At 39.7% G+C, this 12,855-nt stretch overlaps 1 protein-coding gene across 1 annotated transcript; it reads left to right on the top strand.

Moving 5' to 3' along the window:
• The first annotated feature begins 6,520 nt into the window (after nucleotides 1–6,520).
• On the top strand, nucleotides 6,521–7,354 carry LOC141590188 (uncharacterized). Its single transcript, XM_074410795.1, has 3 exons — nucleotides 6,521–6,827; nucleotides 6,936–7,077; nucleotides 7,177–7,354. Exons 1-3 carry the CDS (start codon nucleotides 6,521–6,523, stop codon nucleotides 7,352–7,354), a joined length of 627 nt encoding a protein of 208 aa, XP_074266896.1.
• Nucleotides 7,355–12,855: the final 5,501 nt, after the last annotated feature.

The raw sequence follows: 12,855 nt of genomic DNA, 5'->3' as shown, positions 1-12,855 counted from the left end.
ACCAAAACAAATATTTTGGGTCAATTTTTATGCAAAATTAATATTGTTCTAGTAATAATAGTATTAATTTTATTAAGTTGTTATCTTGGGTATAAAACATTGGGAGGGATTCTCTTCTTGAATCCTTGTTCATCCTTTAAGGAGAGCTCAAGAACAAGAGAGTAGGAGAACTCTCTTGTGCCCATATAAACCGAAATACCGATGTAAGATGATGATTTCTTCTTTAATTGATTATTGTTTGCATGCATAAGATCACCATTTAATTTTATGACTAAATTAACATTAAACATATATGAATATGTTGAGTATATAGATCTAAATATCTAACAAGCTTGACACAATTTGGAGGTGATTTATTGGTAACCTTCTAGGCTTAGTAGTTTGAAGAAATTGCATCTATAAAGGAGTGTGTACCCTTGAATTGCTTCCCTTGTAGATAATTTCCTCCACTTAGATGAGGAAAGTGGCTATTCTTTTGTAGATGCATCCATTACTTGATTTTGTGTGCTTTAATGCTTGTATGTGTCGCCATTTTGGCAAGACCCACCTTGCCTTGCAAAAAGGCATCCTACCTCATGGTTATCTTGTTGTGAGTTGAAGGGGCGGAGTGAGACCCGCTAATTGTCTCATATCGGCTATGCTATTAGGTTAGTTTAAATAACGGTCCTAGTTTTTGTCACCTCTTTACTCGGGACGAGCAAAGGTTTGGTTTGGGGATATTTGATGTGACCATTATTTGAGCATATTTAGTCCCCGAATTAGCCTTGTTCCCATGCTTTTTAGTGCATATTTGGGTCATTTATTGTCTTTAGTCCTTTGTTTTGCATATTCTTTGAGGTTTTGTCCCCTTGGTAGGAAAGGAGTGCAAACCTTGCATTTTCATGGCAAAATAGAGCTAAATTAATTGAATTCAATGACCAAGCATCAAAGAGAAGACAAGACTAGAAGGCCTTTGCACATATTATAGTAGTTGGGCAATAATGAGAAAAGATCCTTGTATCTCCGACAAAATCCCCGAGGATTGTAGGAAGAAGAAGGAAGAAAAGAAGAAAAGAAGAAGCTGACTCAGAATCCGAGCGGATTGCCCTCGGGACGCTCGTCCAAGACCAGGAATCTGAGCGTCTTTGCCAGAGGGACGCCCGTCCAAAAACACCACAATTCGCTCGTCCAGCCAATGAATCCGCTCGTCCAACAGCCAGACAATCCGCTCGTCCCGTGCCTTGGACACTCGGATTGTGTTACAGCTATTCCGTTTTCTTCTTGTTCTATGAAGGATGCGCATATCTCGGAAAGACCGGCAAAAAGGAGACTCCCATATTTTTCTGAGAGGAGCGATTCCTCAAGGACTTAATCGTCATTTAAGCCCTTAGTAAACCCTACTTTGTGTACCTAATCCCCACTATAAATACCCCATTAGTCTAATTAGATAACCATGTTCTTCTTATCAAACTTTAGTGTAGTTTATATCATCCTAATCTCTCTTTAATCTTGTAATCAACTTTTAATCAAGTCTTAATACAAATCTCATTTCCTTAATCTCTCTTTTGTTCATCTTTTATTTTGGGTAATTGAAGATTATTTGGGTTATTATTGGGAGATTGACAACCTTCCAATCAATCATCAAGTACTTCTATTATTCTTTGCTTTATTATTGGAATCATTAGTAGGTATAATTCTCTTAATTCCTTTTTAATTATTGTTAATAATCTCCATTTATTCATCATGTTTTACTTTGTTGGTATGATTGACAACCTTGCTAGCATGTTCAACATGATAATGAGTGAGTAGTTTCCTTAACTAGGGTTAATGGGTAATTAGGGGAAACCAACATGGGGGATGATTCATGCTTAATTTAATATGTTAATTTAATCTCAACTTATGCACATGTTATGTTTGATGAAATGCGAGTCTATGAATCCTTGCATTTTTTACCCATCACTTATCTTTTCAATGAGACTTGTAAGACATAAACCAACTCGAGTCTCATTAGACCATGCATATAGTTGAGTAGGGAAGATTAAGTCGACTTGTAGGTGTTGTACAATCTAATCGATTCGACTCCGGGACCCAAACTTTCCTAGGATTGTAAGATATAAACCAACTCGATCCATCACAACAATAATTGCTTGCTTATAATTTGAGAATATGTTTGTATGATCAATTCCCATGAATCCCCTATGACCCCAAGACACCCTAGTGCCTTTTATCAATTGTTTACATCTCTTTTTAATCATCTTGCTTGTTTACTTTTATTGCTATTTAGTTTAGTAATCTTCTATTCAAACCCCAAATTGTGACACCCCTAGACATCGCTACTTACAATTGAAAATCTCACTTCAATACCCATCCCTTGGGATCCGACCTTTACTTACCTCTTTAGTAAGAGTAGAGTTGTTTGTGGAGCTATAAATATTATTTTGGTCTAGGTGCTCCTAACGACAAGTACCGAAAACTAAACCTCCAAGTGAGTACGGACCAATGGGGAAGGCCTACAATATCTTGAGAACTCATTTCCCAGATTAGTCCTGGGCAAGAGCTATTAAGAGTAATTCTATTCTTCCCAAACATAGGATCATAGCTAGCATTACTTTGGAGCACAAATTGGCTACCTTGGACAAGTTATCAGCTAGAGGTATCATCATGATTAACCGTTGTGTCTTGTGTAAGAGTGCACAAGAGACACACGACCACCTGTTCCTATCTTGTCCTTTTTCTCGAATACTATAATTTTTCAAACTTTATACCTAAGATAACTTTTTTCCAAAACTTATACCTAACATCCCAATTTATTTCAAATTAATACCAAAGTCACATTTCCGGCAAAACAAATGACAACGTGACCATTTTGCCCTTAATCTTTAACCCCTCTACACTCCTTCACCATAATTCAATACCTACAACTAGTAATCCGACCACTTTATTCCATCAAGATTTATGACCACCACCCTAACCGATGATCTGCATCTTATTCCGTCGCACGCAACTTCCCTCTGCCTATTGCTACCAATCAAGAATCGATTCCCATTTGCGATTTTGTGTCACGTCATCAATCAGCCACCTCCGAGTCTCCGACAGCCACGAGCAGTACCAAACTCCTATGCGCCTCCGCCCACAAATTCAGCCAATCGATTACCCTAGTTAAACGCAACCCCCATAACATATGAACCCTCACCAACGCCCTTGTATCATCACCATTAATCCAGTCGAGGCTTGTGGTGGTGGGTTTTATGGTGGATTTATGAAAGGTGGGTCAGATTTGGAAGTGTCGGGTGTGCTTGTGGTGTGTGTTTGTGATGGCCAATGCTTGAGGTGGTGGGTCAATTCTGGTGGTGAGTGAGCGGTGTTGGGGGATGTTGGTGGTGGTGCTAGGTTGCAGGTAATTGTGCGTCATGGACGGTGTTGATGGCGGTGTTAGATTGAGGCGGTATTGGGCGGCTACGATGTGGTAGTGTTTGATGGAGGCGGTATTTGATGATGATAATACTGTTGTTAGATGTAGGGGACTGTGGTACTGGGCAGTGATGGCAGCAGTGTAAGGTTGAAACATTAGGTGAAGTTAATTAGGGGCAAATTTGGCAGTAACATCATATTTTATCATTCCCTAAAAAAGAGGTGCCTCTTACTGTACAGGACTACAAGCCTATCTCTTGATGCTCGACTTTTTACAAGTCAGTCAGCAAAATACTAGCTGTACGAATGCAAAACCTTCTGCCAAAGTTAATAGGGCAAGAACCGGCAGCCTTTATCAAGGGAAGGAGTATTCATGAGAACATAATGCTTACTCAGAGTCTTATTAAAGGATACAGCAGGAAATACAAAACTCCTAGATGTTTTATGAAGATAGATATTAGGAAAGCATTTGACTCATTGCAGTGGGAGTATGTGAGGAATATTTTGGCAATTTATAACTTCCCTCCTCAATTTATCACTTGGATTATGCAGTGTATATCTGGATCTTGGTTCTCTTTGAAGGTTAATGGATTAACACATGGCTTCTTCAAAGGCAAAAGTGGACTAAGGCAGGGAGATCCCCTATCACCCTACCTTTTTGTCCTAAGCATGGAAATCCATTCAAGGAAACTAAGAACTATTACTAGCACTCCCCAGGTCTCATACTACCCTAAATGCCCCAGAATGCAGCTCTCCCATCTCATCTTCGTAGATGACCTGATGATATTCACTAGGGATGGTGTCCCATCTGTCCAAGTTGTCACTGATGCTCTTAACACTTTTGGTGCCTGGTCTGGATTAGTTGCAAATAAAGATAAAACCAGTATCTATTTTGGGGGGACATCTGATACTGTCCAAGCTGCTATTTTGAATAACACTTGTTATACTGAAGGAACTTTTCCCTTCATATATTTGGGTATACCAATGGGTACCACTAGACTCACTAAGGATAACTTTAGTGTGCTGATTACCAAGGTGCAAGGAGTTATCCGTCACTGGTCTTGAAAATTGTTGTCTTATGCAGGGAGGCTTCAACTTATAAACTCAGTTATTTTTGGCTTGGAAAACTTCTGGTGTACTGGTTTACTACTCCCAATGGGTGTAGCAAATTTAATCAACAAATTGTGTAAAGATTTCTTTTGGGGGGTTCATGGAGATGCTAAGAAGTTGGTCTTCAAAAGTTGGAAAAGCATATGTGCACCCTTGGATGAAGGAGGATTTGGCCTTAAGGAGCTTATGGCATGGAATAGGGCACAACTGCTCAGGTGGGTCTGGCTGCTTGATAATCCAAATTCTAGTCTTTGGGCAAACAGGACACAGCATTATTGCCTTCAGACTGATAATATCTGGACTGTTGGTGCAAAGGATAATTTTTCAAAGTCTTTGAGAGGCATTCTAGCTGCTAGGGACTACTGCATTAATATGACAGGGGGGATAACTGAAGCAAAGGATGCTCTCCATAGTTGTGTTACTAATGGACTTTACTCTATGGGGAAGGCCTACAATATCTTGAGAACTCATTACCCAGATCAGTCCTAGGCAAGAGCTATTAAGAGTAATTCTATTCTTCCCAAGCATAGGATCATAGATAGCATTGCTTTGGAGCACAAATTAGATACCTTGGACAAGTGATCAGCTAGAGGTATAATCATGATTAACCGCTATGTCTTGTGTAAGAGTGCACAAGAGACACACGACCACTTGTTCCTATCTTGTCCTTTTCCTCGAATACTATCATTTTTAAAACTTTATACCTAAGATAACTTTTTTTCCAAAACTTGTACCTAACATCCCAATTTCTTTCAAACTTAATACCAAGTCGCATTTCCGGCGAAATAAATGACAACGTGACCATTTTGCCCTTAATCTTTAACCCCTCTACACTCCTTCACCATAATTCAATACCTACACCTAGTTATCCGACCACTTTATTCCATCAAGATTTATGACCACCACCCTTACCGACGATCTGCATCTTACTCCGTCGCATGCAACCTCCCTCTGCCTATTGTTACCAATCAAGAATTGATTCCCATTTGCGGTTTTGTGTCACATCATCAATCAGCCACCTCCGAGTCTCCGACAGCCACGAGCAATACCAAACTCCTATGCGCCTCCGCCCACAAATTCAGCCAATCGATTACCCTAGTTAAACGCAACCACCAGAACATATGAACCCTCACCAACGCCCTTGTTTCATCACCATTAATCCAGTCGAGGCTTGTGGTGGTGGTTTTTATGGTGGATATGTGAAAGGTGGGCCAGATTTTGAAGTGTCGGGCATGCTTGTGGTGTGTGTTTGTGATGGCCAATGCTTGAGGTGGTGGGTCAATTCTGGTGGTGAGTGAGCGGTGTTGGGGGATGTTGGTGGTGGTGCTAGGTAGCTGGTAATTGTGCGTCATGGACGGAGTTGATGGCAGTGTTAGATTGAGGCGGTGTTGGGTAGCTACGATGCGGTGGTGTTAGATGGAGGCGGTATTGGTTGATGATAGTGGTGTTGTTAGATGTAGGGGACTGTGGTACTGGGCAGTGATGGCGACAGTGTAAGGTTGAAACATTACTTGAAGTTACTTAGGGGCAAATTTGGCAATAACATCATATTTTATCATTCCCTAAAAAAGAGGCGCCTCTTACTGTACAGGACTACAAGCCTATCTCTTCTTGCTCAACTTTTTACAAGTCAGTCAACAAAATACTAGCTGTATGAATGCAAAACCTCCTGCCAAAGTTGATAGGGCAAGAATAGGCAGCCTTTATCAAGGGAATGAGTATACATGAGAACATAATGCTTACTCAGAGTCTGATTAAAGGATACAGCAGAAAATACAAAACTCCTAGATGTTTTATGAAGATAGATATTAGAAAAGCATTTGACTCATTGCACTGGGAGTATGTGAGGAATATTTTGGCAATTTATAACTTCCCTCCTTAATTTATCACTTGGATTATGCAGCGTATATCTGGATCTTGGTTCTCTTTAAAGGTTAATGGATCAACACATGGCTTCTTCAAAGGCAAAAGTGGAGTAAGGCAGGGAGATCCCCTATCACCCTACCTTTTTGTCCTAAGCATGGAAATCCTTTCAAGGAAACTAAGAACTATTACTAGCACTCCCCAGGTGTCATACCACCCTAAATGCCCCAGAATGCAGCTCACCCATCTCATCTTTGCAGATGACCCGATGATATTCACTAGGGATGATGTCCCATCTGTCCAAGCTGTCACTGATGCTCTTAAAACTTTTGGTGCCTGGTCTGGATTATTTGCAAATAAAGATAAAACCAGTATCTATTTATGGGGGACATTAGATACTGTCAAAGCTGCTATTCTGAATAACACTGGTTATACTGAAGGAACTTTTCCCTTCATATATTTGGGTATACTAATAGATACCACTAGACTAACTAAGGATAACTTTAGTGTGCTGATTACCGAGGTGCAAGGAGCTATCCATCACTGGTCTTTAAAATTGTTGTCTTATGCAGGGATGCTTCAACTTATAAACTCAGTTATTTTTGGCTTGGAAAACTTCTGGTGTACTGGTTTACTACTCCCAATGGGTGTAGCAAAGTTAATCTACAAATTACGTAAATATTTATTTTGGGTGGTTCATGGAGATGCTAAGAAGTTGGTCTTCAAAAGTTGGAAAAGCATCTGTGCACCCTGGGATGAAGGAGGATTTGGCCTTTAGGAGCTTATGGTATGGAATAGGGCACAACTGCTCAGGTGGGTCTGGCTGCTTGATAGTCCAAATTCTAGTCTCTGGGCAAACTGGACACAACATTATTGCCTTCAGACTGATAATATCTGGACTGTTGGTGCAAAGGATAATTTTTCAGAGTGTTTGAGAGGCATTCAAGCTGCTAGGGACTACTGCATTAATATGACAGGGGGGGATAACTGAAGCAAAGGATGCTCTGCATAGTTGTGTTACTAATTGACTTTACTCTATGGGGAAGGCCTACAATCTCTTGAGAACTCATTACCCAGATCAATTCTGGGCAAGAGCTAATAAGAGTAATTTTATTCTTCACAAGCATAGGATCATAGCTAGCATTGCTTTGGAGCACAAATTGGCTACCTTGGACAAGTTATCAGCTAGAGGTATGATCATGATTAACCATTGTGTCTTGTGTAAGAGTGCACAAGAGACACACGACCACCTGTTCGTATCTTGTCCTTTTTCTCGAATACTATCATTTTTTAAACTTTATACCTAAGATAACTTTCTTCCAAAACTTATACCTAACATCCCAATTTCTTTCAAACTTAATACCAAGTCGCATTTCCGGCGAAAAAAATGACAACGTGACCACTTTGCCCTTAATCTTTAACCCCTCTACACTCCTTCACCATAATTCAATACCTACACCTAGTTATCCAACCACTTTATTCCATCAAGATTTATGACCACCACCCTTACCGACGATCTGCATCTTACTCCGTCGCATGAAACCTCCCTCTGCCTATTGTTACCAATCAAGAATTGATTCCCATTTGCGGTTTTGTGTCACATCATCAATCAGCCACCTCCGAGTCTCCGACAGCCACGAGCAATACCAAACTCCTATGCGCCTCCGCCCTTAAATTCAGCCAATCGATTACCCTAGTTAAACGCAACCACCAGAACATATGAACCCTCACCAACGCCCTTGTTTCATCACCACAAATCCAGTCGAGGCTTGTGGTGGTGGTTTTTATGGTGGATATGTGAAAGGTGGGTCAGATTTTGAAGTGTCGGGCATGCTTGTGGTGTGTGTTTGTGATGGCCAATGATTGAGGTGGTGGGTCAATTCTGGTGGTGAGTGAGCGGTGTTGGGGGATGTTGGTGGTGGTGCTAGGTAGCTGGTAATTGTGCGTCATGGACGGAGTTGATGGTGGTGTTAGATTGAGGCGGTGTTGGGTAGCTACGATTCGGTGGTGTTAGATGGAGGCGGTATTGGATGATGATAGTGGTGTTGTTAGATGTAGGGGACTGTGGTACTGGGCAGTGATGGCGGCATTGTAAGGTTGAAACATTATGTGAAGTTAATTAGGGGCAAATTTGGCAATAACATCATATTTTATCATCCCTAAAAAAGAGGTGCCTCTTACTGTACAGGACTACATGCCTATCTCTTGTTGCTCGACTTTTTACAAATCAGTCAGCAAAATACTAGCTGTACGAATGCAAAACCTTCTGCCAAAGTTGATAGGGCAAAAACAGGCAGCCTTTATCAAGGGAAGGAGTATTCATGAGAACATAATGTTTACTCAGAGTCTGATTAAAGGATACAGCAGAAAATACAAAACTCCTAGATGTTTTATGAAGATAGATATTAGGAAAGCATTTAACTCATTACAGTGGGAGTATGTGAGGAATATTTTGGCAATTTATAACTTCCCTCCTCAATTTATCACTTGGATTATGCAGTGTATATCTGGATCTTGGTTCTTTTTTAAGGTTAATGGATCAACACATGGCTTCTTCAAAGGCAAAAGTGGACTAAGGCAGGGAGATCCCCTATCACCCTACCTTTTTGTCCTAAGCATGGAAATCCTTTCAAGGAAACTTTGAACTATTACTAGCACTCCCTAGGTGTCATACCACCGTAAATGCGCCAGAATGCAGCTCACCCATCTCATCTTTGCAGATGACCTGATGATATTCCCTAGGGATGATGTCCCATCTGTCCAAGTTGTCACTGATGCTCTTAACACTTTTGGTGCCTGGTCTGGATTAGTTGCAAATAAAGATAAAACCAGTATTATTTTGGAGGGACATCTGATACTGTGAAAGCTGCTATTCTGAATAACACTGGTTATACTGAAGGAACTTTTCCCTTCAAATATTTGGGTATACCAATGGATACCACTAGACTCACTAAGGATATCTTTAGTGTGCTGATTACCAAGGTACAAGGAGCTATCCATCACTGGTCTTCAAAATTGTTGTCTTATGCAGGGAGGCTTCAACTTATAAACTCAGTTATTTTTTGCTTGGAAAACTTCTGGTGTACTGGTTTACTACTCCGCAAAGTTAATCAACAAATTCTGTAAAGATTTCTTTTGGGGGGTTCATGGAGATGCTAAGAAGTTGGTCTTCAAAAGTTGGAAAAGCATATGTCCACCCTGGGATGAAGGAGGATTTGGCCTTAAGGAGCTTATGGCATGGAATAGGGCCTAACTCTTAGGTGGGTCTGGCTGCTTGATAGTCCAAATTCTAGTCTCTGAGCAAACTGGACACAGCATTATTGCCTTCAAACTGATAATATCTGGACTGTTGGTGCAAAGGATAATTTTTCAGAGTCTTTGAGAGGCATTCTAGCTGCTAGGGATTACTGCATTAATATGACAGGGGGGGATAACTGAAGCAAAGGATGCTCTCCAAGCTGTGTTACTAATGGACGTTACTCTATGGGGAAGGCCTACAATCTCTTGAGAACTCATTACCCAGATCAGTCCTGGGCAAGAGCTATTAAGAGTAATTCTATTCTTCCCAAGCATAGGATCATAGCTAGCATTGCTTTGTAGCACAAATTGGCTACCTTGGACAAGTTATCAGCTGAGGTATGATCATGATTAACCGTTGTGTCTTGTGTAAGAGTGCACAAGAGACACACGACCACCTGTTCCTAAATTGTCCTTTTTCTCGAATACTATCATTTTTCAAACTTTATACCTAAGATAACTTTTTTCCAAAACTTATACCTAACATCCCAATTTCATTCAAACTTAATACCAAGTCGCATTTCCGGCGAAAAAAATGACAACGTGACCACTTTGCCCTTAATCTTTAACCCCTCTACACTCCTTCACCATAATTCAATACCTACAACTAGTTATCCGACCACTTTATTCCATCAAGATTTTTGACCACCACCCTTACCGACGACCTGCATCTTACTCCGTCGCACGCAACCTCCCTCTGCATATTGCTACCAATTAAGAATCGATTCCCATTTGTGGTTTTGTGTCACGTCATCAATCAGCCGCCTCCGAGTCTCCGACAGCCACGAGTAGTACCAAATTCCTATGTGCCTTCGCCCACAAATTCAGCCAATCAATTACCCTAGTTAAACGCAAAAACCAAAACATATGAACCCTCACCAACGCCCTTGTTCATCACCATTAATCCAGTCGAGGCTTGTGGTAGTGGGTTTTATGGTGGATTTGTGAAAGGTGGGTCTGATTTGGAAGTGTCGGGCGTGCTTGTGGTGTGTGTTTATGATGGCCAATGCTTGAGGTGGTGGGTCAATTCTGGTGGTGAGTGAGCGGTGTTGCGGGATGTTGGTGGTGGTGCTAGGTAGCTGGTAATTGTGCGTCATGGACGGTGTTGATGGCGGTGTTAGATTGAGGCGGTATTGGGCAGCTACGATGCGGTGGTGTTAGATGGAGGCGGTATTGGATGATGATAGTGGTGTTGTTAGATGTAGGGGACTGTGGTACTGGGCAGTGATGGCGGCAGTGTAAGGTTGAAACATTAGGTGAAGTGAATCAGGGGAAAATTTGGCAATAACATCATATTTTGTCATTAAAACTTGATTTTAATCGGAATCTTGTCATTTTTCTTGTCGGAGGTAAAATTTGGTATTAAATATGAAGGAAAATAGGAAGTTAGGTATAAGTTTTGAAAAAAATATCTTAGGTATAAAATTTAAAACGTGGACTTATACTAGGTATAAGTTATCAATTTACCCTAATAATAATAATAATAATAATAATAATAATAATAATAATAATAATAATAATAATAATAATAATAATAATAATAATAATAATAATAATAATAATAATAATAATAATAATAATAATAATAATAATAATAATAATAATAATAATAATAATAATAATAATAATAATAATAATAATAATAATAATAATAATAATAATAATAATAATAATAATAATAATAATAATAATAATAATAATAATAATAATAATAATAATAATAATAATAATAATAATAATAATAATAATAATAATAATAATAATAATAATAATAATAATAATAATAATAATAATAATAATAATTTTCGTCTTAAGTTATAGTATATTTAAGTCGTAAACCCACCTAGCAAGATCGTCACTTTTTCAAATGTGAGACTAGTCTAATCCCGACCTATCACATACCAACAACACACCACTTACTTTTGCACCTAACTAATTTAATAAAAAAAAAACACTCTTACTCTCACACACTCACAAAAAGCAGTGGACCAATCCCAACCCACATCTCATTTTTCCCTTCTCCCTTCTTTTCTTGAAATAACCAGCACAAACAACAAAAATCAAACAGTGAGCCAAATCGCCATTTTTGTGCAAGCTTAGAACTCGGATTTTGTCTCCTTTTCTTGACCAAATTCCTTAATTCTCGCGCCGTTAGCTTTCCCTTTCAATCCTCCATCTTTCTAGGTAAGAAAGTTTCTGTTTTGTGTAGATTTCAAAAATGCTATCTTAAGACAAACTCAGTTTTGTGACTCAAACAACTCGTTTTCTTTCTTCTAGTTGAAGAACTTGAAGACCCGAAGGGAGGCTCGTACTTTTTAGATGATTCACCCGGAGATTGAAGAAGTTATAAGGTAACGGTGATAGGTTACTCGACAAAAATGTAAAAATTTTGTCCCCTAGCTCGGTTTTATACCCTTATTTGTCATAAAGTTTGGTCCATTAAGTCCCTCTAATTTGTGTGGTCGAATATGTGGTTTTATTAGTCTGTTTAAATGCTTATTTGAAGTGGATTGTCTGGATGTCGTCCTTGGAGCCGTGAAAGATGGTTTTTGTGCTGAAATTGGGACAGTTTTGGTGTTAATATTGGCTGGTTTTATGCTCTGTTTTGGGGTGGTCAAAATGGTGGTTGGGGGCAGTCAAAATGGTAATTGTTGGGTGGCATGTCACGGCCTGATTTGGGCTCTGTTTTGATTGTCATTTTGCAGGTTGTTCATTGACGGTGTGGGTCTGTTTTAGCCGTGAAAAGGGCTGACCGTGGGGTTGGGTGTTGGTTGCTTAGTTTAACTGCTTTCGTTTCCGTCTCATGTATATAAGTGCGTGCTTTTACCTTGTTAATGTCGTGTTAATGTTCCATATTGGCTAGGTTGTTATAGTGTTTGCTAAATCTGTCTTTTGGGCTTTGGTGTTGGCCTCGACGTGGGAGTGTATTGGGCGGTTTGGCCTGGTTGTCCACGGCTGAGTTGGTGGATAATGGTGGCTATTGTGGTGTGTGTTGGTGGTTGTTTTAAGTAGAAATGTCGACGTAAATTTACCGTCTGAAACTTGCTCATGAACTCGTCTTGTGGTGTACTTGTTTTGTGTAATTGGGTGAGTGATTATGGTGTATTGGACTTGTTATGCTTTCTCATTTGGGCTTAATATGTTAATTCAACCGGGCTCGTTATGCTTTCTCAGTCGGGTTTGTCATGTTGAACT

This window comes from Silene latifolia, chromosome 7 (assembly GCF_048544455.1).
Source record: "Silene latifolia isolate original U9 population chromosome 7, ASM4854445v1, whole genome shotgun sequence".
Lineage (NCBI taxonomy): Eukaryota > Viridiplantae > Streptophyta > Magnoliopsida > Caryophyllales > Caryophyllaceae > Silene > Silene latifolia.
Note: the sequence above shows the minus strand (reverse complement) of the source record. Positions and strands in the feature narration are given on the sequence as shown.